Source organism: Aegilops tauschii, chromosome 3 (genome assembly GCF_002575655.3).
Source record: "Aegilops tauschii subsp. strangulata cultivar AL8/78 chromosome 3, Aet v6.0, whole genome shotgun sequence".
Classification (NCBI taxonomy): Eukaryota; Viridiplantae; Streptophyta; class Magnoliopsida; order Poales; family Poaceae; genus Aegilops; species Aegilops tauschii.
This window is the reverse complement of record NC_053037.3, coordinates 404,143,218-404,170,371: the sequence shown is the minus strand read 5'-3', so window position 1 is coordinate 404,170,371 and position 27,154 is coordinate 404,143,218. Positions and strand designations below refer to the sequence as shown.

Here is a 27,154-nt window from a genome sequence, read left to right as displayed (position 1 = left end):
CAATAACTTTATATTTTGTTGTTTATTTATTTGTTTTCATTTACTAGGGAAACTATACTATTAACATGAATTGCGAAGGGCGAAGAATGCTTTTTAATACCATATACAAATCCTATGCATTTCAAAAAGTCCCAAGATAAAGTCCCCAAATGCACCCCTAATAACTGAAGTAACCAGAAAAGACAACTTAGAACTCCAATCCTACTCCGAGTTTGGGTTGAATTAATCCTTGTGTTCGGTTAGAGTCTTTCCCTAATGGACCCGAATATTAGGGATGCCCAAGGGTCTTCGGGTAGGCAAGAACGACTATGTAATGGGCATATTTTCGGGCCCCATATAAGAGGCACCCCTCCTATCCTAAATGGAGTGCATACCAGACTTGAGCATTCCACCATTGTTGACCTATTTGAGCTTACATTCCTTCATCAACAACCAACAAACCTTTGATTTTAGTAAGGGAAAATAAGTAGAAACACTAGATTTGTGATTCCACGGAGCCAATCTTGAATCTACATTGAGGTTTTCACAAAAGGTTAATACTCTTGGTTCTATAGGGATTCCCGGAAGGCTAGAGGTGCTTGGAAGCTTCCAAGGTTATGGGAAAGCTTCGGGAAAGTTTATGAAGATGGTGATCACCTCGAGACCTATGCTTAGTGAAAGAGCATGGTGCCCCCATGTTTTGGGAAAGTTTATCCCGTGAGGTTTTAATACTATGCTTAGTGATTGAGCAAGATACATGGTGACCGAGGCTCAAGGAGAAGAAGCCTAGGTCAATGTGGCCATTGGATATCTTTGTTTTCCAAGCCTCTCCAATGGAGATTAGAGTCCTCCCAAGGACTTGAATTTCATGATACATCTTCTTCGTCCTTGTCCCATTGATTAATTTGTTCCCTGTTTTTTGTTACCCGCGTAGTGGTAACCTAACTTGTTTATCTAATTTGCTAGTGTTCTTTGACTTATATGATGATTCTCTTGGTTGCATTTTGGAGAACTCATAATCCCTAAATCCCTAAAATCAACTAAGAAAGTTAAAATTTGTAGTCACCTATTCACCCCCTCGCCTTTAATTGACACATTTGATCATTCAAGAAGCATACGAGAAATACCGCAAAAGGGCAACAACAATGCATTAGTTAATCTTTCATCTTGTGATGAACTATTGAGAAGAGCTTTAACCAACTCATAAGCAACGCAAAATAGTACAATAACATGCACAATTGACACAAGTGATATATGTCCGAAAAGCTACTCAAGAGGATGAGTTAAAAACCACGCGACCAGCTAATCTACTTCTTCCATTACAATCAATAATGGATACAAAGGAGTTCTTCTCCAGAACCTCTAGAGATTTACAACATCAATAACAACACTTTTAAAGTGCAAGCCTAGTATAATCAACAACAATAACCATAACAACTAGCAAGAGATAAGATAAATATTGAACCAGAGATGATGCAGTTTATGACTCATTGGGTTACTAGTTGTTATCTCACAAACAATTAGCTCCCGGGTCAGACTATTTTCTCTGGAAAAGACTACGCAACCACACATTCAAGAGATAAGATAAATCGTAGCTTGCATCGCGTCTGCGACCCATAGGTTGTTGATTGTTCAGTTGGTCGCTACCTCATCCCCCAGGATGCCGGTCGTTTGGTTTAGTCATCGGTGCTCGCATCACCCTCATGTTCTCCTCTAGTTTGTGCCGGTCCACCTGCATGCTCCCCTCCCTACGGCTTGGGTGGGGGCATGGTACGACGATGTTGGGTTGGAGGCCTCTTGCTCGATGACATCATCATTCCTATGCTCGTATAAATAGTGTTGCTTTAGACTGGAGGAGGTTTTGTCCTTGTGATGCGTGTGCTTCAGTCACAACCGACATCATTTTTGGGTCGTGTTGCGACTGGCTAATATTTAAGCCCTTGCAGTGGAGGTTTCTCAATTTTCATGTCTTGTGATGTCTTTGCTCTAGCGCAGATTGTCTTGGGTCGTCGTGTTGTTTAGGCCACACCATCTTTGGCGATGTAAGAGAGTGTTGACGGGTTGCGGCATTTTGGGTGATGTATGGGCCTTGTCATCTTGGATGTTGTACTCTCTTTCTTCTTAATGAATTACATGCAACTCTCATATATGATTGTTTTTTTATAGCCAAGCAATTCTACGGGCTCCTCACAAAATTTTGAATGTTCTACACCGTTTTACTGCCTATTCGAACTCATCTCTCCACCTTTTTTTGTCGGTTGTAGTGCTTTATGGTGTTCTCTCCTCTCAGAGTGGCATCCCCTCAACCATGATAAAGGTTGTCGGGGGTCTTCTTTTCCTATTACTCCCTCTCCTTTCCTGTTTACAGGGCCCAAATCTGAAATTTCATCATCCAAAGCAGATGATGAGTGGAGAAATGTATCTCGTACTTTACAAAACTACCCATGTTAAACTGATGCATTAATTTGGATTAATTGCAATGCATGCATGTTTGGCCGCTAGATGATAGGAACATTACATGCATTGGTGAGTTTCATTTTAATTCTTACATGCAAAGATTTAATGTGCCTCGGATTCCCAATAGAAGATGGAGATGAGCCCTTTAAATTGGAAAAGCGGAAAAATTAAGACAAGCCCTCTAAACCGAAAAGGAAAGAGTATTACTGTAATTCTCAAGGAGATATCTCATCTATTAGATGGAGCTGAGATTATTGTGCTGCCAGCTCACTCCATGTGGAGGGGTTAGCCCAACAATAGAATCATTTTCTGGAGCTGGTAGCCTGGATAAAACGTGCACTGACCAGTCACTTGCAAAATTGTACTCCCTCCGTCCGGAAATACTTGTCATCAAAATGAATAAAAGAGGATGTATCTAGATGTATTTTAGTTCTAGATACATCTCTTTTTATCCACTTTGATGACAAGTATTTTTGGGCGGAGGAAGTAATGTTTATGCATGGACATCACATCAGCACATTAGTACCCGGTGTTGAACTGGCACGATCAAAAGAGACGGAAATCAAAAGAGACGGAAAGAGCAACGCATCATCTTCTCCCGTGACAGAACATGTGAGCTAGTATGCGCCTTTGCTTTTGTGGAAGCGGGTATTCGACATGCATGAGCATATATACAAACCGTATACATCTGGTGCCACATCAAAAGCTGGACTAGCTCAGCCACGTAACCCCACTTCTAAGAGGCCCTACAACACAAAGTGACAAGCTTCTCCCGTGGACTCATGTCCATTCGCGCCAGCTAGAGAGAATATGTTGACAATACACATGCAATTTATTTTATGGTTCACAAAGCCATGCAAGGCAAGCAACGCTCGCAGGCACCCAGCAGTTTCCACCAGTCCGCCACTGGACACGCATGCGCTTGGACGTACGACCTGCCAACTAATCCTCTCGCGGGTCACGTTGTATATCTACTACACGGCTAGTGAGCTACACGCCCCCTCCTCTCCCTCATGAGTCGTGACCCTCGGTTCCTCATCATATTCACCACGATCCCGACGTTGCACTTGCACGATTCACACACCTGACGGCGACACTCGCGATCTAGCTGCGCAGGCGCCGGCGGCACATGGCGCCTCACGGGCCGGACGGTGAGACGGCGCCCGAGTGGCGCGGCACCGTGCGCGCCGCGGCGGCGGGGCCGACGCCCGACCAGGCGTGGGCCCTGCTGGGAGACTTCTGCTCCCTCGACAAGTGGGTGTCGCTGGTGCAGACGTGCCGGAGGCTGGAGGGCGACGATGGCCAGCCGGGGTGCGTCCGGTACTGCGCGGGGCCGGTGAACATGGCGGCGCCGGGGGAGGCGGTCGGCTGGTCCAAGGAGCGGCTCCTCGAGGTCGACGCCGCGGGGAGGTCCTACAGCTACGAGGTGGTGGAGACCAACAAGGGGTTCGGCCGGTACCGGGCGACCATCGGCGTGCAGCCCGACCCGGCCGGGTGCGCGGTCAGGTGGTCGTTCGAGGCCGATCCCGTGAAGGGGTGGACGCTGGAAGGCTTCGTGGGTTTCCTGGAGAAGCTCGCGCATGGCGTCGCCAAGAGGCTTGAAGAGGAGATCATGGTGAACGTCGATGGTGATCCTGCTGCTTTGCGAGTATTTTGATCATGTTTTCGGCTTTTCCTAGTTACTGGTGACAGTATGCTCGACACGAGTCCATACCCTTTTGATTCAAAGCAATTCCACGAAAATTTAGGAGAACTCTACTTGGAAAATTTTCTTCTAGAGATTCTTTGATTTGTTTGAAGTTATAACTATCGAAAAGATGTTCTAAAGAAAAACTATATATGCTACATGGCCTGTGTGGTAAGCTATCTTAAAATTCAATGGACTTTTATAACTACCAAACGTTTGAATTTTAGCAATAGGCAAGAACGACCCTTATTTTACTCGAATTATATACATGCATGCATTAGAATGATTAATTTTCTTTTCACGTGCACTCTCTCTAATTACATGCATATATGCACTAAAGGATGAAAAGCTGATGTCATCCTAGATTCTTTCTTTTTTCAATCTTTAAAATGTTTTATAGCTCAAACCGTTGCTCCGATTGAAAAACCGTCTTCACAAAAAAAATCGTCTCGACGAGATTTTCGAAACTAGATCCCATGTTGATATGTTCTGATGACTTTTTTTCGGACCAAAAGTTACCACATCTGGGCTACATAAGTTATCACGTCTGTCATACATAAGTTACCGTGTCATTTACACAAAAGTTTCCGGGGTATATTTTCAACAAACTTTTATCCCAGGGTCAAAACGTGATTATGATGTTTGCAGTGAGTTATCAACTTTGTTGTGTATGTTACCATATTGCACAAAAGTTATCGAGGTATGTTTTTCAACAATTTTCATTTCCTAACTAGGTCAACAAATTACCGCGATATTTGTATATGAGTTATCAGCTCTCATGTGCGTGTATTATCATGTTGTTTACACATGAGTTATTGGGAGGTATTTTTTAACAACATTTTTCCCTGGTCAAAAAGTTACCACATCTGAATTAACTAAGTTATCAGCTCTGTTATATGTATATTACCATGTTATTTACACACAAGTTATAAGGGTATGTTTTCAACAAACTTTTATCCTAGGGTCAAAAGTTACCGTACGGTTTGTAGTAAGTTATCAACTTTATTGTGTGTACAATACCTTGTTATTTGCACACAAAGTACCGGGAATATGTTTCTCAACAAATCCCCCCCCTCCGCGCGGTTCACCTACCATGATATTCACGGTAACGTTATCGAGGTTATATTTTTCAAAAAGAAAATATCGGGGTCCAAGTTATCATGGTGTTTGTACCTAGGTTATCATGTATATGATGCGTTATTATCATGATATTTATACAAAAGTTACCGGGGTGAATTTTTGACAACTTTTTTCCTTCAGGTCAAAGTTGTCGTGGTGTTTGTGCCTAAGTTATCAGGGTTGCCATGCAAAAACTACCGTGTTGTTTACACATAAATTACCGGGGAGATGTTTTAATCATTTTTCACCCCCGGTGGAAGTTACCATGACATTTATATGTAAGTTATCGGGTCCAGGTGCACAAATTACCATGCCATTTGCACAGAAGTTATCGGGGTATGTTTCAACCCAAAAAATCCCTCAAGTGAAGTTGCCATGATATTTACAAGGAGACTATATGGAAGATTACATGACAACTTGATAAATCTAAAAAAACACAAGAAAAAAAATGCTTTTTTGGCTCATATGAAAATGAAAAAAGGTTAATTGTCATATTTCTACTTATTGAACAACAATCAAGGCAGGGTGAGTTGGTTAGTACACTGCTACATCGTAGGGACATTGGGTTCGAGTCCCACTTCAGATGATTACTTTTTTTTTATCGACACGTGAAAAATAAATCCCGATCTGGACATGGGCATGCCGCATTGTAACGCCCACGATGCGGTTATATCTCCCACGTGTCGAGGCACGACTTAGAGGCATAACCGCATTGTAGGTATTGTCGCAAGAAGGGTCATCTTCACACAATCCCATGTAATGAACAAGAATGGGATAATGAGAGTTGGCTTACAATCGCCACTTCACACAATACATAAATTAATTCATACATCATCCAAAATCCACACATAGACCGACTACGGTCAAATCCAAATGAAAATAAGATAACCCCAAATGCTAGATCCCTGATCGTCCCAACTGGGCTCCACTACTGATCATCAGAAAAAGAAACATAGTAACGACCACGTTCCTCCTCGAACTCCCATTTGAGCTCGGTTGCGTCATCTGCACTGGCAGCGTCGGCACCTGCAACTGTTTTGGTAGAATCTGTGAGTCACGAGGACTCAGCAATCTAACACCCGCGAGATCAAGACTATTTAAACTTATAGGAAAGGATGGTGTAATGAGGTGGAGCTGCAGCAAGCACTAAGCATATATGGTGGCTAACATACGCAAATGAGAGCGAGAAGAGAAGTAACACAACGATCGCGAAGCTAGAAATGATCAAGAAGTGATCCTGAACCTACTTACGTTCATGCATAACTCAAACCGTGTTCACTTCCCGGACTCCGCCGAGAAGAGACCATCACGGCTACACACACGGTTGATGTATTTTAATTAAGTCAAGTGACAAGTTCTCTACAACCGGACATTAACAAATCCCCATCTGCCTCATAACCGCAGGCACGGCTTTCGAAAGATAATACCCTGCAAGGGTGTCCCAACTTAGCCCATTATAAGCTCTCACGGTCAACGAAGAATAAACCTTCTCCCAGGAAGACCCGATCAGTCTCGGAATCCCGGTTTACAAGACATTTCGACAAAGGTAAAACAAGACCAGCAAAGCCACCCGAATGTGCCGACAAATCCCGATAGGAGCTGCACATATCTCGTTCTCAGGGCACACCGGATGGGCAAGATGTCGGGTTGGCATAGACCCTGGTTGCCCAGGGGGCGCCGGACATCGCCCAGTTTGGGCCAGCACTCGAAGGAGCACTGGTCCGGGGGTTTAAATAAAGATGACCCTCGGGCTCGCGAAAACCCAAGGGAAAAAGGCTTAGGTGGCAAATGGTAAAACCAAGGTTGGGCCTTGCTGGAGGAGTTTTATTCAAGGCGAACTGTCAAGGGGGTCCCATAAATCACCCAACCGCGTAAGGAACGCAAACTCAAGGAACATAAAACCGGTATGACGGAAACTAGGGCGGCAAGAGTGGAACAAAACACCAGGCATAAGGCCGAGCCTTCCACCCTTTACCAAAATACATAGATGCATTAATTAAATAAGAGATATTGTGATATTCCAAAATATCCATGTTCCAACATGGAACCAACTTCAACTTCACCTGCAACTAGCAACGCTATAAGAAGGGCTGAGCAAAATCGGTAACTTAGCCAAACAACAGTTTGCTAGGAAAAGGATGGTTAGAGGCTTGACATGGCAATATGGGAGGCATGATACAGCAAGTGGTAGGTAGCGCAGCATGGCAATAGAATGAACAACTAGCAAAGCAAAGATAGAAGTGATTTCGAGGGTATGGTCATCTTGCCTGCAAGGTTCTCAGAGTTGTCGAAAGCTTGATCCTCGTAAGCGTACTCAACAGGTTCCTCGTTCACGAACTCGTCTCCCGGCTCTACCCACAGCAAGAACACAAGCAATGGAACCACAATCAATCACGGGAAATGCACAAGCAACATGATGCAAAACATGCATGATATGCGAGATATGATATGCGATGCGTATGCGTGCTCCGGAAGAAAAATGATGAACAAGGCAGTAACTTGGCAAACCAAGTATGCCACTGGAAAGATGAGATGATTTCGGTCGAAATCGATATAAAGATCACCGGAAACGGATGCACGGTTTGCAAATGGCGAGCAAAACAAGAATGACACGATTCTGCGATTAACAGCATGATAGCACTTAGAATACATCAGGTAACTATGCTACAGCACCTCAACATAGCAACAAAGCATATGGCAGCAATCTACAGGAGATTCTTGACAAAAGATGAACACTGAGCTACGGCTAGATCATAGAATAACAGGTTCAAACAAGCACGGAAAAAGTGCAAAAGATATCAGTTTCACAGACTTGGTGAAATTACTGGACATGGCTGAAACAACATCAGGTAGCAATGTTCAGAGCAAGCAATCAACACGCTACAAGAACTTAAAATAGCAAAACAAGGCATAACATGAATCTACTAAATGCATAAAACAAAAGTCCCTTAATGACCATGACCCAAAAAGGCACAGAAGATATGATGACACCCATATAAACATAGCAAGTTTCGTTAACAGGTTTCAGACTTGGCAGAAAACAGAGCATGGCATTAACAGAATTATGAAGGCATCTTTGTGAGCTCGATTTACTCATCACAAAGCAATGCATGACAAAACAAGCATACCTAAAGCAAGATGGCATATTTATGAAGCTATCTATGGTAAGATCAAGTTCATAGCATGTATGGATCAACTACAACAACCTTGGAAAAATTGAATATCATGTTAACATTCTGCCAGAAATATTTTATAGCAAAAGTAGAGCAAGATTAAGACATGCTAGAGCACTCCATAATTGCAACCAGTTCCATGGATGGATAGAGCATAACCATATGTTCAAAACATCCTTATTGAAATATCTCAAAATACGCATGGATCTCTCTGTAGACACATGGATATATGGCAACAAAATAACAGCAGTCACAGACTTGGCAAAATTCTAAGTCCCTGAAAACAGAAACATCACGAAGCCTAATTTGCATGCTTGTGCTAGTAATCATATAGATTACAAAAATACATAGCATATACCTCTGTAAATATGGCATGGCATAGATCAAAACACCTGTAGAGCTCATGCCCATAAGATGCACACATCAAATGCAACAAAAATAACAAAACTCCAAGTTCTGTTAACATACATCAGTAAACATCATATAGCACTCTTGCACCAGAGATTTGGGCATTAAGATGGACTCAAACGAGTATGGCACAATGGAACAAAATAAAGCGCATCTCGTGGTGAACATTTTGATATATTACACGCACGAAACGGTGCAGTATGCAGAGAGTTATGGCTAGATGAAGTGAGCAACATTATGCAATAATCTCGGGACTTGGCAGAAAACAGGGGAGGGGAAAGTCAACCTCGTGCACGCGAACCGAGGAACGCCGGGTTCGTCGCCGGAACTGGAGGGAGAGGGAGACGGCGGCGGCCGGAGGAGCTCGGGGGAGGCGCGGGGACGCCGGATCCGGCCGGCCCCCTCGTCGGATCTGGCGCCGGCGGGGACGACGGCGACCGGCGCGGGCGCGGGCGTTGGACGGCGAGCGGAGGACGGCGGCGCGGGCCGGAGCGGCGGGCGGCGCGCGGCGCCCGGGCGGCGGGGGAAGCCGCGGGAGGGCGCGGGCGGCGGGGCGACGTACGGGCCGCGGGGGCCGGCGATGGGCTTTGGCGGGCCGGCGGCGCGGTGGAGGCCGGGGTGCCACATGGCGGCGCGTGATTGGCCCGGGGCGGCGGCGTGATTCGTCCGGCGCGGACCAGACGTGTCCGGCGCGCGAAGGGAGCAGGGCTAGGGTTTCGGGACCCGGATTTCGGAGGGGGGAACACATATTTATAGGTAGAGGGAGCTAGGAGACTCCAAATGAAGTGCGGTTTTCGCCCACATGATCGTGATCGAACGACCGAGAGCATGGAAGTGACTTAGATGGGTTATTGGGCTGTTTGGAGGGGGGTTTTGCTGCAACACACAAAAGGACTTTGCGGTTACCCGGTTAACCGTTGGAGCGTCAAACAACCTTCAAATGGAACGAAACTTGACAGGTGGTCTACCGGTGGTGTACCAAGGCCACTTGACAAACCTCGGTCCATTTCGAGAACGTTTAACACCCGCTCACGAAAAAAACAAAAAGGGATGCGCCGGTGCACGTGGGAGTGTCGGATTGCAAAACGGACAATGGGGAAAATGCTCGGATGCATGAGACGAACACGTATGCAAATGAGATGCACATGATGACATGATATGGGATGCATGACATGAACAAAATGCAAAACGAAAAACAAAACCCGACCATGAAGGGAATATCATAACACACAGCCGAAAATGGCAAGAGTTGGAGTTACAAATATGGAAAGTTACATCCGGGGTGTTACACGCAAGCGGGTAAAAAGTTTTTAACAATTTTTTGCATCTGGGTCAAAAGTTTATGTCTTTTTTCTGTTAGAAGTAAAGAAAGTTCAAAGTGGCTTGGTTGTCGGGCCAAACATCCGATGGATTGGCCATTATCATTTTTTCCCTACTCACATTAAAAAGATAACTACTATCGATTTACTAATCACAAGATTAAGCTAGCCCAAGTGGTTGTCTCCTAGATCACTCAAGCAGCAGGTCACCTGCTCGAATCCCTCCTGCTACAACTTTTTTTCATGCCTTACAAAGAAATGGCAGCTCAGCCTCCGTATCTTTCCATCAGATCAGATCGAGCGCCTGATCAAAACGAACGACGCGGGATTCGTTCGTAATGATGCTAAAAGGGAGAAAATCGCGGGACTAATAGCCGAGGGTTTGTTTGGAGCGGAAAAAAGGCAGTTACCGATCTATTCAGCGAGGGAGAAAATCGCGGGAGTTTTCATTCGCTCATGCGTGCGGCAAAAACGTCGTTCGGATCTGTTCCCAAGATCCGAACGTTTGGAAAATACAATTGTCGAAATTCAATATATATACCAGCATAAAAGGCGGATATTCAATTTCACTATAGGGAGCACATGATCCTGCGTGCTAAAATGAATTTTTCAAATGTCAAATAAAATTGGAAAAAAATAGATGTGTTCATTGTTGCACCCAAATGATACATGCAATTTTGCAGGTGAAAAACTTAAGCATTTTGACTTGTGCAAAAAAAAGTTGAACACCCAAATGTTAGCTCCAATGTTACACTTAATTTTGTTTTTTTCACCGACAAAGCATTGCTATCCCATATGGCATGAAAAGTGTCAAGAACACTTGCCACACTAATATGAACGTCGTCTACAAAAAAATTCAGAATTCTTAAAATTTATTTACAGAGCATATGCTCCCCAGAGCCAAAAATCCGCGTCCCATAAAAGAAACTATCCAAAATATGTTCCGCAGACTACTTTGCTGACAATCTTTTGGATATAATTATGAGGAATTGGCACGATAGTATCGAGTGTTTTTTTAGGGAACGAGAGTATTGAGTGTTGCTTTTTCACAAAGATAAGAATGTCAAACAATCGCTTCATACATGTCCCCTCTCACTGATTTTTTTTCAAACCACATGATAACCCCCCTTTTGTTCAACAAACCCTCACCTCCTTGTTTTTTGAGAAAGAAATCCCTTGCAAGCAAACAATAAAATCAACTTACGGGTATTTAGCTTTTCCTATGGATTCTCCTCATAGCATATCTCAATCTCAACCAAATCAAAAAAAAAATCTGCGTTGAAATACTTAAATAAAGTTGCCCCCACTGCAACGCTCAAGTATTTAGGTAGTTGTTTCTAAATTGATGGTTTTCTCGTGTTTTATGGTATGAGCTTTAGCCGGTATCTAATGTTTATTCACAACGTAGCATTGCTCATATGCATGTGAATGTGTTGTTTGGTATTGATAAAAGGTTAGTTGTTTTTGTTGGGTTATATATATGTAGCTATGCAGGAAGGACATACTTTTAACAAAAGGTGTATTTTTTTAACACAAAACAAAAGGTGTATTTATTCACCCATGCAAATTATGTACTCATGTCACTAGCACCTAATACAAGCGGATACCTTGGGCTCATCAGGTTTCAGAACCTGGAGTAGTGCATAAGGACCTGCGGCAAGCAAGGGCCTGGACCCAATAACGAAGGGCATGTCACTAAAAGGATGAGAAAACTATGCTTTCGAGACCTTAAATTGTACTCCCGCATTTCATATTGCCTAAAATGTGATAAGATATATGCATGATATAAGCAACCATTTCCTATCATGGCAGGAAACTTGCCTGCATTAGTGGAGAGACGCACCTCTTATCACCAAGGAAAAGCCCATGGAACCCGAGATTATAAATACAATCAATGGTCCTATTTTCCACATCAACACATAAAATCAATGTTTTCGTAATGCCAGTGAACATCCATGAGCCCGCCTTGAGATACACTAAATATTGTTGCACTCACTAAGTTCAATGTAACAACCCAAGAGTAACACTGTGCTTAGAAATTGATTGTTCATCATGTTCATTTCATAAGCATCTCACGAGCATCATATTTCATTTAGCTTTAATTTTAAATGAGGATTTAATCAAGTCTCATGTTTTCCTAAAGGACTAAAACCCTAAATTTGCCAGATTTCCAAATATGCCTTCTCAAAATCCTAGACAATTTGGTCAGAGTCTCATGTTTTTTATGTTGGCCCTCCCAAAATTTTAAGGTTCAAAATGATTTAATTTGGATTTTGGATTTCACCCTAAAGCCTAACTTATTATTGCCATTTTATTTATTAGTAATTAATACATCGTTTTCCTTTTTGGCGTTTTACACCTACCTAGCCTTCACTTGAAACTTTCACATAACCTTCTCATATTATTTGAGAGCTACCCAAATTATTTCATGATTTTATTCCAAACCAATCACCTACCTATATTCCAACCCCCTTTAATAATTAAATTGGAGGTATTTTCCAAATATATAGATTTATCATTCCTACAACCTTGGATTTTTTGTGGGGCCTAGCCATGGTCTCAAGAGGCTACCTTAAAAATTCCACCTTATTTTGGTTTGAATGAACCCTCAAACATTTTGAAACACGAGCCAAAAAACCTTTAAAACTAATTAAATAAATAAAACTGTCCTCACCTAACGCCCTAGCCCACTAGGCACTCCTTATAACTACAATGTGCCCAGTGCGTAGCTTAACTACCCGACGCCCAACCACCAAAACCCTAACCCTAACCAGGTTGTAACATAGCAACCAAGCGCCTCCACGCAGGAACCCTAACCATAGGGGCAATCAGATGATCCCGATCCATGTGTAGTTGCAACCACCTTCGGATCCTCAAATATCCTCAAATTCTACTCTGGAAGTTGGATAGGATCACCCATATGCTCAAATTCAGAATCCTAAATCTATGGTGGAACGGAAATAGGTCTCAAATAGCGCATCGGGGATAAAGTTGTCGTCCAACAATATCATATGCCTTTGTGCCATATTCTGTCTCATCACTCAATGTCCCTCGATCGATCATTTGAAATTGAAAACATGCTCCTCCGCACATTTTGCATCTTCAGTAACTGCATGCATCTCACCGTTTCATCCTCATATTGATCCTCATCTGACGAGGACATGTCAATGAACTCGACGTAGAAGCACTCCTCGCCCAAATACATCGTGTGTATTTCATAGTAAACAATAACAGTTAATAAAGTTGGCTATGACATTTGGCCAAACACTTCCCGGGCGTGATGTCTGTCATGGACAACAATATGCAGGGGGAAGGGTACACTGGGCGGCTGTCGGACAAGGGGTGGAAGGGATGCGTAGGCAAATCAAGGCTGATACCCAGGTGGAGCGGCGGAGGACCGACAAGGCCTTGGCAATGGAGTGCGTGGTACAGTAGTGTTGGTCTCGGACTACGTAGATACAAAGCAGGGGGTGAGAAAATTAGGACTTCACATGGGGTTTGGATGGACTAAGATGTCGAAGGCCTACGTGACAGAGGTCCGGACACGTGTAAAACTTCCACAACTTTGCTTCCGATTTGTGGCACTTCGGAAATCCAAACCATGCCACAGACATTCGGTGCACGACATTGTATGGCCTAAGAGCATCTCTAGCAGATCCCGCAAAAAGAGCCCAAAACTGTAAAATAACTGCTTTTTACGGTTTTGGTCGACAAAACATGCACCGAATAGGTCCCGCAAAATGGACGGATCCCGCAAAATTTATCCAACTTCCCCTAAAAAAGGCCCTCATACCCTAGATACACAATTGTGGAGGCAATTTTTACAATGAACTGGAAACGAGAAACGGTTGGCGGGAGGGAACTTTCAACTCCCGAGCCTTCTGTCCTTGCCACCATCGCCACCATCCGAGGTCGATTCTGGCCATCCCACCGTCGCCGTTGCATAGAGAGCGTTCATCATCGCCGCCACTGCTTCAATTTTTGGGGAAATTTTGGCCAATTTGGAGCTTCTCAACTAGAGTACCACCGCTACCATTAGAAATTCGAGCAGAGCATGGGCCAGGGGCGCAAGCGGAGCAGGGTGCGGAGAGTTGTGAGCGCAACATGGGCGGGGCCACGACCTCGCAGTCGCGTCCCTACGTGCGAGCAGGCGAGCGGCGCAAGCAGTTTGGCACGCTGCATCAGCTTGAGATGCAGGAGGGCTGCTGCACGGGGCGCGACAGCCTACTGTGGGGCGGCAGCGACCAGGGCAAGTCCGGCGGGGGGAGGTCAAAGCAGCGGCGACCTACCATGATTTTACATGAGGAAGGCGGTAGGGAAACTGAAAAAAGAAAAGAAATGGTAAATCCTGAACGTCTGGATTTTAAGCATGACAATCCCAACATTTTTCATGGCAACTTTAGTTCATGTGAGGTTGGCAAACGGACAATTTTCTGACAAAAAACCAAACTGGGACAAAGTTGTCATGTTTTAACAACTAAAATTGCCACCTCACCTTAACTAAAGTTGCCATGAAAAATGTTCGGGATGAGATGCTTAAAATCCGAATGTTCGGGATTTATGGGGTCCAAAAAAAATCCACACTAGCAGGTGGGCTCCACATGAAAATGTCAGTTTTTGTGCGGTTTGAGCTATTTGTTCTGTTGGGGAACGCAGTATTTCAAAAAATTTAACTACGATCACGCAAGATCTATCTAGGAGATGCAAAACAACGAGCGAGGAGAGTGTGTCCTCGTACCCTCGTAGACCGAAAGCGGAAGCATCTAGTAACGCGGTTGATGTAGTCAAACGTCTTCGCGATCCAACCAATCCAAGCACCGAAGTACAGCACCTCCGCGTTCAGCACATGTTCAGCTCGATGACGTCCCTCGAGCTCTTGATCCAATTGAGGACGAGGGAGAATTCCATCAGCACGACGGCATGGCGACGGTGATGATGAAGTTACCGACACAGGGCTTCGCCTAAGCACTACGACGATATGACCGAGGTGTGTAACTGTGGAGGGGGGCACCGGGCACGGCTAAGAGAAGACTTGGTGTGTCTTTGGGGTACCCCACCATCCTCTTGAACTGCGAAATCAAAGCGATTCCTGTTGATGGAAGAAAGGCTAATTTCGTTTGATCCGATCCGCCTACCCCTCCCACGTATATAAAGGAGGGAGGGAGAGAGGCCGGCCCCCTAGGGGCGTGCCAAGAGTATGTAGTCCTACTAGGACTTCCAAGTTCTAGTAGGAATCCCTTTCCTTTTCGGAGTAGGAGAGAAGGAAAGAGGGAAAGAGAGAGGGAGTAGGAAAAGGAAAGGGGGGTGCCGCCCCTTCCCCTAGTCCAATTCGGACCCATGGGGGGCGAGCGCCACCTCCCCTTGGCCCGCCTCCTCTTTTCCCATATGGCTCAATAAGGCCCATTACTTCTCCCGGTGAATTCCCCTAACTCCCCGGTAGTCCGAAAAACACCCGAATCACTCGGAACCTTTCCGATGTCCGAATATAGCCTTCCAATATATGTATCTTTACCTCTCGACCATTTCGAGACTCCTCGTCATGTCTGTGATCTCATCTAGGACTCCAAACAAACTTCAGTCATCAAATCACATAACTCATAACACAAATCGTCATCGAACGTTAAGCGTGCGGACCCTACGGGTTTGAGAACTATGTAGACATGACTGAGACACATCTACGGTCAATAACCAATAGCGGAACCTAAATGCTCATATTGGCTCCTACATATTCTATGAAGATCTTTATCGGTCAAACCGCATAACAACATACGTCATTCCCTTTGTCATCGGTATGTTACTTGCCCGAGATTCGATCGTCAGTATCATCATACCTAGTTCAATCTCGTTACCGCAAGTCTCTTTACTCGTTCCGTAATGCATCATCCCGCAACTAACTCATTAGTCACATTGCTTGCAAGGCTTATAGTGATGTGCATTACCGAGAGGGCCTAGAGATACCTCTCCGATACTTGGAGTGACAAATCTTAATCTCGATCTATGCCAACCCAACAAACACCTTCGAAGACACCTGTAGAGCATCTTTATAATCACCAAGTTACATTGTGACGTTTGATAGGACACAAGGTGTTCCTCCGGTATTCGGGAGTTGCATAATCTCATAGTCAGATGAACATGTACAAGTCATGAAGAAAGCAATAGCAATAAAACTAAAAGATCATTAATGCTAAGCTAACTGGTGGGTCTTGTCCATCACATCATTCTCTAATGATGTGATCCCGTTCATCAAATGACAACAGATGTCTATGGTCAGGAAACTTAACCATCTTTGATTAACGAGCTAGTCTAGTAGAGGCATATTAGGGACTCTCTGTTTGTATATGTATTCACACATGTACTAAGTTTCCGGTTAATTCAATTCTAGCATGGATAATAAACATTTATCATGATATAAGAAAATATAAATAACAACTTTATTATTGCCTCTAGGGCGTATTTCCTTCAGTCTCCCACTTGCACTAGAGTCAATAATCTAGTTCACATCGTCATGTGATTTAACACCAATAGTTCACATGTTTATGTGATTAACACCCATAGTTCACACCGCCATGTGACTAACACTCAAAGGGTTTACTAGAGTTAATAATCTAGTTTCACATTCCTATGTGATTAACACCCAAGAGTAATAAGGTGTGATCATGTTTTGCTTGTGATAGAAGTTTTAGTCTACGGGTTTGCCACATTCAGATCCGTATGTATTTTGCAAATTTCTATGTCTACAATGCTCTGCACGGAGCTACTCTAGCTAATTGCTCCCACTTTCAATATGTATCTAGATCAAGACTCATAGTCATCCAGATCGGTGTCAAAGCTTGCATCGACGTAACTCTTTACGATGAGCTCTTTATCACCTCCATAATTGAGAAATATTTCCTTAGTCCTCTATGGATAATTCTGACCGCTGTCCATTGATCTATTCCTGGATCACTATTGTACTCATATGCCAAACTCATGGCAAGGTACACAATAGGTCTGGTACACAGCATAGCATACTTCATAGAACCTATGACTGCGGCATAGGGAATGACTTTCATTCACTTTCTATTTTCTTCCGTTTGATACATCTTCGTCGTATCTATAATTTTTGATTGTTCCATGCCAATATTCTAAAACTTTTATATACTTTTGGCAACTTTTTATACTATTTTTGGGACTAACGTATTGATCCAGTGCCTAGTGCCAGTTCTTGTTTGTTGCATCTTTTTTGTTTTGCAGAAAATCCATATCAAACGGAGTCCAAACGCGATAAAAACTTCCGAAGATTTTTTTTGGAATATATGTGATGTTTGGGAAAAAGAATCAACGCGAGACGATGCCCGAGGAGTCCACGAGGCAGGGGGCGCGCCCCAAGGAGTAGGGCGCACCCTGGGCCCTCGTGGCCACTCCGTAAGGCAGTTGGTTCCCTTCTTTCGCCACAAGAAAGCCAATATCCAGATAAAAATCGTGTCCAAATTTCAGCCCAATCGGAGTTACGGATATCCGGGAATTTAAGAAACGGTGAAAGGGCAGAATCAGGGATCGCAGAAATAGAGAGAGACAGAGAGACAGATCCAATCTCGGAGGGGCTCTCGCCCCTCCCATGCCATGGAAGCCAAGGACCAGAGGGGAAACCCTTCTCCCATCTAGGGAGAAGGTCAAGGAAGAAGAAGAAGAAGAAGGGGGGCTCTCTCCCCCTCTCTCCCGGTGGCGCCGGAACACCGCCGGGGCCATCATCGTGCGACGGCGATCTACACCAACACCTCCGTCATCTTCACCAACATCTTCATCACCTTCCCCCTTCTATCTACAGCGGTCCACTCTCCCGCAACCCGCTGTACCCTCTACTTGAACATGGTGCTTTATGCTTCATATTATTATCCAATGATTTGTTGCCATCCTATGATGTCTGAGTAGATTTTCGTTATCCTATCGGTAATTGGTGAATTGCTATGATTGGTTTAATTTTCTTGTGGTTATGTTCTGTCCTTTGGTGCCCATCATATGAGCGCGCGCGTGGATCACACCATAGGGTTAGTTGTATATTGATAGGACTATGTATTGGAGGGCAAAAGTGACAGAAGCTTCAACCTAGCATAGAAATTGATGCATACGGGATTGAAGGGGGACCAATATATTTTAATGATATGGTTGGGTTTTACCTTAATAAACATTAGTAGTTGCGGATGCTTGCTAATAGTTCCAATCATAAGTGCATAGAATTCCAAGTCAGGGATGACATGCTAGCAGTGGCCTCTCTCACATAAAACTTGCTATCGGTCTAGTAAAGTAGTCAATTGCTTAGGGACAATTTCGCAACTCCTACCACCACTTTTCCACACTCGCTATACTAACTTTATTGTGTCTTTATCTAAATAGCCCCTAGATTTTATTTACGTGCTCTTTATTATCTTGCAAACCTATCCAACAACACCTACAAAGTACTTCTAGTTTTATACTTGTTCTAGGTAAAGCGAACGTCAAGCGTGCGTAGAGTTGTATCGGTGGTTGATAAAAATTGAGGGAATATTTGTTCTACCTTTAGCTCCTCGTTGGGTTCGACACTCTTACTTATTGAAAGAGGCTACAATTGATCCCCTATACTTGTGGGTTATCAAGACCTTTTTCTGGCGCCGTTGCCGGGGAGTTATAGCGTGGGGTGAATATTCTCGTGTGTGCTTGTTTGCTTTATCACTAAGTAGTTTTATTTTGTGCTCTTGTTTCTATCTTTAGTTATGGGTAGGAAACGCAAAATACCAAAAAAATTAGTGGTACCTACTAAACCAATGGTTGAAGAACCACTCAAAATCTATCACACTACTGAAGCTTTTTACTTGGATCATCTTCGATCCCTATGTGCTCGGGCTGAAACCCCAACTAGCTTAGTTGAGGGCAAATATTTAGATGAGCATGCTTGTTATGTGCGACACCGCATATCTGAAAAAGGGAAACTTTTACTGGATCAAATTCATCATTTGCAGTGCTATGCTTGGAATTTATGTGAAATATATGATTGTACTTGTTGTTCTAAAGACCCTAAGAAACACCTTCCTTACCAATGTGAGTTTAGTGATAATGGAATCGTATCTTCGTATACTAAGGGTGTTTATAATTACTATGATGTTCAACAAATTGAAGAATTTGTTGCTTTTAGGGGTACTTGTGAAATTGCCTCTTTTATTGAAGAGTGTGATACTACTCTCTACAAATCTGAAAATTTTGCCATACTTAAATATTGCTATGATAATTATCCTTCTAATCCTTATATTAAACCATATATTGAGGACTCCTCCGCTGTCCAAGAAGAGACTAATATTTTGCAGGAGTCTATGGAAGAAGAAATTAATGACATTGTGAGCTAATTGGATGAAAAAGATGAGGAGGAGAGCGAAGAACAAAAGGAGGAAGAGCGGATTGAGCACCCGTTCCCACCATCTAATGATAGTAAAACTTTATCCCATACATTGTTTAATTTCCCTTCGAATTTACCGAAGGATGAATGCTATGATGATTGTTATGATCCCGTTGATTCTTTTGAAATATCCCTTTTTGATGATGCTTTCTATGCTTGTGGCCAAGATGCCAATATGAATTATGCTTATGGAGATGAACTTGCTATAGTTCATTATGTTAAACATGAAATTGTTGCTATTGCACCCACACATGATAGTCCTATTATCTTTTTGAATTCTCCCGACTACACTATGTCAGAGAAGTTTGCCCTTATTAAGGATTATATTGATGGGTTGTGTTTCACTACTACACATGATGATTTTGATAGATATAAAATGCATGTGCTTGCTGCTCAAACTTGCAATTATTATGAGAGAGGAACTACATCTCCGCCTCTCCATGTTTCCAATATGATAAAATTGCAAGAAACAGTTTATACTATGCATTGTCCTTTACTATGTGTGCATGAATTGTTCTTGTATGACATGCTGATGCATAGGAAGAGAGTTATACTTCATCATTGCTTGATATATGTTGCTTTGTGCTCACTACTAAATGCCAAATAATTGTTAATTAAAATTGGCTTTGATATACCTTGGGATCCGGGTGGATCCATTACTTGAGCACGATATGCCTAGCTTAATGGCTTTAAAGAAAGCGCTGCCAGGGAGACAACCCGGAAGTTTTAGAGAGTCATTTATTTCTGTTGTGTTCTTTTATAAAGTTTAAAACAAAAAAAATATAGAGGGGAACCCAAAACTTTTCAAAAAGGAAAGTGAAAGTGAGAGAGACAAGCATTGTTGAAGTGGGAGAGCTCCTTGAACTTTGTTCATGCTCACGGAAACTTTGTGAATCTTAATTACAGAAACTTTTCAACAAAAATAATTATCGCCTTGTACAACTCCATTGTATTATAAAAATAATGTGCCAAGATTTGCCTTTAGGATGTTTACATTGCTTGTTGGTTTGTGCGGTGCACAACAGAAACTTTGGCTGTAGTGCACGATTTTAAATTTTTTATTCGAACGTCAAACGGTTCTAAAACTTTTTGCACTGTCTTTCCATACAAATTGTTTATTTTTCATAAAAAAATTTAAGAATTTTTGGAGTACCAGAAGTATGGTGAATGTTCAGATTACTACAGACTGTCCTGTTTAAGACAGATTCTGTTTTTGATGCATAGTTTGCTTGTTTTGTTGAAACTATCGATTTCTATCAGTGGATTAAGCCATGGAAAAGTTATATTACAGTAGCTACAATGCAAAAACAAAATATGAATTGGTTTGCAACAGTACTTAGAGTAGTGATTTGCTTTATTATACTAACGTATCTTACCGAACTTTCTGTTGAGTTTTGTGTGGATGAAGTGATCAAAGATCGAGGAGGTCTCGATATGAGGAGAAGGAGGAGAGGCAAGAGCTCAAGCTTGGGGATGCCGAAGGCACCCCAAGTAAATATTCAAGGAGACTCAAGCGTCTAAGCTTGGGGATGCCCCGGAAGGCATCCCATCTTTCTTCAACAAGTATCGGTATGTTTTCGGTGTCGTTTCGTTCAAGTGATATGTGCAAATCTTGGAGCATCTTTTGCATTTAGTTTTCACTTTCTTTGATGCACCATGCTGGTATGAGATAGTCCATGGTTGATTTATAGAATGCTCATTGCACTTCACTTATATCTTTTGAGTATGGCTTTATAGAATGCTTCATGTGCTTCACTTATATCATTTGAAGTTTGGATTGCCTGTTTCCCTACACATAGAAAACCGCCATTTATAGAATGCTCTTTTGCTTCACTTATATTTGTTAGAGCGTGGTCATATATTTTGTAGAAAGAATTAAACTCTCTTGCTTCACTTATATCTATTTAGAGAGATGACAGGAATTGGTCATTCACATGGTTAGTCATAAAATCCTACATAAAATTTGTAGATCACTGAATATGATATGTTTGATTCCTTGCAATAGTTTTGCGATATAAAGATGGTGATATTAGAGTCATGCTAGTGGGTAATTGTGGATTGTAGAAATACTTGTGTTGAATTCTGTGATTCCTGTAGCATGCACATATGGTGAACCGTTATGTAACGAAGTCGGAGCATGATTTATTTATTGATTGTCTTCCTTATGAGTGGCGGTCGGGGATGAGCGATGGTCTTTTCCTACCAATCTATCCCCCTAGGAGCATGCATCTAATTCTTTGTTTTGATAGCTTCTAGACTTTTGCATGTGAGTTCTTTATAACTAATGTTGAGTCCATGGATTATACGCACTCTCACCCTTCCACCATTGCTAGCCTCTTCGGTACCATGCATTGCCCTTTCTCACCTCGAGAGTTGGTGCAAAATTCGCCGGTGCATCCAAACCCCGTGATACGATACGCTCTATCACACATAAGCCTCCTTATATCTTCCTCAAAACAGCCACCATACCTACCTATCATGGCATTTCCATAGCCATTCCGAGATATATTGCCATGCAACTTCCATCATCTTCATATACATGACTTTAGCATTCATTGTCATATTGCTTTGCATGATCGTAAGATAGCTAGCATGATATTTTCATGGCTTGTCAGTTTTTTGATATCTTTCTATGCTAGATCATCGCACATCTTGGTACACCGCCAGAGGCATTCATATAGAGTCGTATTGTTCTAGATATCGAGTTGTAAGTAAATAAAAGTGTGATGATCATCATTATTAGAGCATTACCCCAGTGAGGAAAGGATGATGGAGACTATAATTCCCCCACAAGTCGGGATGAGATTCCGGACTTTAAAAAAAAGAGGCCAAAGAAGCCCAAATAAAAGAAAGAGGCCAAAGAAGCCCACCAAAACAAAAAAACAAAAAAATGAGAGAAAAAGAGAGAAGGGGCAATGTTACTATCCTTTTACCACACTTGTGCTTCAGAGTAGCACCATGTTCTTCATATAGAGAGCCTCTTGAGTTATCACTTTCATATACTAGTGGGAATTTTCATTATAGAACTTGGCTTGTATATTCCAATGATGGGCTTCCTCAAATGCCCGAGGTCTTCATGAGCAAGCAAGTTGGATGCACACCCACTTAGTTTCCAGTTTGAGCTTTCATACACTTATAGCTCTTAGTGCATCTGTTGCATGGCAATCCCTACTCCTCACATTGACATCAATTGATGGGCATCTCCATTACCCGTTGATTAGCCGCGTCAATGTGAGACTTTCTCCTTTTTTTCTTCTCACACAACCTCCACCATCATATTCTATTCTACCTATAGTGCTATGTCCATGGATCACGCTCATGTATTGCGTGAAAGTTGAAAAGGTTTGAGAACGTCAAAAGTATGAAACAATTGCTTGGCTTGTCATCGGGGTTGTGCATGATTTGAATATATATTTTGTGTGGTGAAGATGGAGCATAGCCAGACCATATGATTTTGTAGGGATAACTTTCTTTGGCCATGTTATTTTGAAAAGACATGATTGCTTTATTAGTATGCTTGAAGTATTATTGTCTTAATGTCAAATGATAGACTATTGCTTTGAATCACTCGTGTCTTAATATTCATGCCATGATTAGATTACATGATCAAGATTATGCTAGGTAGCATTCCACATCAAAAATTATCTTTTTTATCATTTACCTACTCGAGGACGAGCAGGAATTAAGCTTGGGGATGCTGATACGTCTCCGTCGTATCTATAATTTTTGATTGTTCCATGCCAATATTCTACAACTTTTACATAATTTTGGCAACTTTTTATACTATTTTTGGGACTAACATATTGATCCAGTGCCCAGTGCCAGTTCCTGTTTGTTGGCATGTTTTTTGTTTCACAGAAAATCCATATCAAACGGTGTCCAAACGCGATAAAAACTTCCGTAGATTTTTTTGGAATATATGTGATTTTTGGGAAAAAGAATCAACGCGAGACGATGCCCGAGGAGTCCACGAGGCAGGGGGGCGTGCCCCAGGGAGTAGGGCGCGCCCTGGGCCCTCGTGGCCACTCCGTACGGCGGTTGGTACCCTTCTTTCGCCGCAAGAAAGCCAATATCCAGATGAAAATCGTGTCCAAATTTCAGCCCAATCGGAGTTACGGATCTCGGGAATTTAAGAAATGGTGAAAGGGCAGAATGAGGGAACGCAGAAACAGAGAGAGATAGAGAGACAAATCCAATCTCGGAGGGGCTCTCGCCCCTCCCATGGCATGGAAGCCAAGGACCAGAGGGGAAACCCTTCTCCCATCTAGGGAGAAGGACAAGGAAGAAGAAGAAGAAGAAGAAGAAGAAGGGAGGCTCTCTCCCCCTCTCTCTCCCGGTGGCGCCGGAACACCGCCGGGGCCATCATCGTGCGACGGCGATCTACACCAACACCTCCGTCATCTTCACCAACATCTTCATCACCTTCCCCCACCTATCTACAGTGGTCCACTCTCCCGCAACCCGCTATACCCTCTACTTGAACATGGTGCTTTATGCTTCATATTATTATCCAATGATGTGTTGCCATCCTATGATGTCTGAGTAGATTTTCGTTGTCCTATCGGTAATTGCTGAATTGCTATGATTGGTTTAATTTTCTTGTGGTTATGTTGCTGTCCTTTGGTGCCCATCATATGAGCGCGCGCATGGATCACACCATAGGGTTAGTTGTATGTTGATAGGACTATGTATTGGAGGGCAAGAGTGACAGAAGCTTCAACCTAGCATAGAAATTGATGCATACGGGATTGAAAGGGGACCAATATATTTTAATGCTATGGTTGGGTTTTACCTTAATGAACGTTAGTAGTTGCAGATGCTTGCTAATAGTTCCAATCATAAGTGCATAGAATTCCAAGTCAGGGATGACATGCTAGCAGTGGCCTCTCCCACATAAAACTTGCTAGGTCTAGTAAAGTAGTCAATTTCTTAGGGACAATTTCGCAACTCATACCACCACTTTTCCACACTCGCTATACTAACTTTATTGTGTCTTTATCTAAACAACCCCTAGATTTTATTTATGTGCTCTTTATTATCTTGCAAACCTATCCAACAAACACCTACAAAGTACCTCTAGTTTTATACTAGTTCTAGGTAAAGCGAACGTCAAGCGTGCGTAGAGTTGTATCGGTGGTCGATAAAACTAGAGGGAATATTTGTTCTACCTTTACCTCCTCGTTGGGTTCGACACTATTACTTATCGAAAGAGGCTACAATTGATCTCCTATACTTGTGGTTTATCACCGTGGTCGGGTTTTGAGTCTTACTTAACTTCATACCTTACGACTCAGGCAAGAACTCCTTCTTTGGCTGATCCATTTTGAACTCCTTCAAAATCTTATCAAGGTATGTACTCATAGAAAGTCTTATCAAGCGTCTTGATCTATCTCTATAGATCTTGATGCCCAATATGTAAGTAGCTTTCACCAAGGTCTTTCTTTGAAAAACTCCTTTCAAACACTCCTTTATGCTTTCCAGAAAAATTCTACATCATTTCCGATCAACAATATGTCATTCACATATACTTATCAGAAAGGTTGTAGTGCTCCCACTCACTTTATTGTAAATACAGGCTTCACCGCAAGTCTGTATAAAACTATATACTTTGATCAACTCATCAAAGTGTATATTCCAACTCCGAGATGCTTGCACCAGTCCATAGATGGATCGCTGGAGCTTGCACATTTTGTTAGCACCTTTAGGATTGACAAAACCTTCTAGCATCATATACAACTCTTCTTTAATAAATCCATTAAGGAATGTAGTTTTGATATCCATTTGCCAGATTTCATAAAATGCGGCAATTGCTAACATGATCCAGACATACTTAAGCATCGATACGAGTGAGAAACTCTCATCATAGTCAACACCTTGAACTTGTCAAAAACCTTTTGCGACAATTCAAGCTTTGTAGATAGTAGTACTACTATCAGTGTCCATCTTCCTCTTGAAGATCCATTTAATCTCAATTGCTCGCCGATCATCGGGCAAGTCAATCAAAGTCCATACTTTGTTCTCATACATGGATCCCATCTCAGATTTCATGGCCTCAAGCCATTTCGCGGAATCTGGGCTCATCATCGCTTCCTCATAGTTCGTAGGTTCATCATGGTCTAGTAACATGACTTCCAGAAAGGATTATTGTACCACTCTGATGCAGACCATACTCTGGTTGACCTACGAGGTTCAGTAGTAACTTGATCTGAAGTTTCATGATCATCATCATTAGCTTCCTCACTGATTGGTGTAGGAATCACTGGAACTGATTTCTGTGATGTAGTACTTTCCAATTCGGGAGAAGGTACAGTTCCCTCATCAAGTTCTACTTTCCTCCCACTCACTTCTTTCGAGAGAAACACCTTCTCTAGAAAGGATCCATTCTTAGCAACGAATATCTTGCCTTCGGATCTATGATAGAATGTGTACCCAACAGTCTCCTTTGGGGTATCCTATGAAGACATATTTCTCCGATTTGGGTTCGAGCGTATCAAGTAGAAGCTTTTTCACATAAGCATCGCAGCCCCAAACTTTAAGAAATGATAGCTTAGGTTTCTTGCTAAACCACACTTCATATGGTGTCGTCTCAACGGATTTAGATGGTGCTCTATTTAACGTGAATGCAGCTGTCTCTAATGCATAACCCCAAAAGGATAGTGGTAAATCGGTAAGAGACATCATAGATCGCAGCATATCTAATAAAGTACGGTTACGACGTTCGGACACACCATTACGCTGTGGTGTTCCAGGTGGCGTGAGTTGCGAAACTATTCCACATTGTTTCAAATGAAGACCAAACTCGTAACTCAAATATTCTCCTCCGTGATCAGATCGTAGAAACTTTATTTTCTTGTCACGATGATTTTCACTTCACTCTGAAATTCTTTGAACTTTTCAAATGTTTCAGACTTATGTTTCATTAAGTAGATATACTCATATATGCTCAAATCATCTGTGAAGGTCAGAAAATAATGATACCCGCTGCGAGCTTCAATACTCATCGGACCGCATACATCGGTATGTATTATTTCCAACAAGTCATTAGTTCGCTCCATTGTCCCGGAGAACAGAGTTTTAGTGATCTTTCCCATGAGGCATGGTTCGCAGGCATCAAGTGATTCATAATCAAGTGATTTCAAAAGACCATCAGCATGGAGTTTCTTTATGTGCTTTACACCAATAGGACCTTAATGGCATCGCCACTAATAAGTTGCACTATCATTATCAACTTTGCATCTTTTGGCGTCAATATTATGTGTATCACTGTGATCGAGATTTAGTAAACCATTTACATTGGATGTAAGACCATAGAAGGTTTTATTCATGTAAACAGAACAACAATTATTCTCTGACTTAAATGAATAACCATATCGCAATAAACATGATCCAATCATATTTATGCTCAACGCAAACACCAAATAACATTTATTTAGTTCCAATACTAATCCCGAAGGTAGAGGGAGTGTGCGATGGTGATCGTATCAACCTTGGAATTACTTCCAACACACATCGTCACCTCGTCCTTAACTAGTCTCTATTTATCTAGCAACTCCTATTTCAAGTTACTACTCATAACAACTGAACTAGTATCAAATACCGAGGGGTT

The 27,154-nt window shown here is 42.5% G+C and overlaps 1 protein-coding gene across 1 annotated transcript; it reads left to right on the top strand.

The window, feature by feature from the left end:
• The first annotated feature begins 3,353 nt into the window (after nucleotides 1-3,353).
• Nucleotides 3,354-4,281, top strand: LOC109747198 (lachrymatory-factor synthase). The gene has a single exon (XM_020306292.4). The coding sequence runs from the start codon at nucleotides 3,566-3,568 to the stop codon at nucleotides 4,091-4,093; it is 528 nt and encodes a 175-aa protein (XP_020161881.1). The 5' UTR covers nucleotides 3,354-3,565; the 3' UTR covers nucleotides 4,094-4,281.
• Nucleotides 4,282-27,154: the final 22,873 nt, after the last annotated feature.

Coding starts and splice junctions, on each gene's coding strand:
- LOC109747198 (XM_020306292.4), top strand. CDS start 3,566: ATGGCGCCTCACGGGCCGGACGGTGAGACGGCGCCCGAGTGGCGCGGC.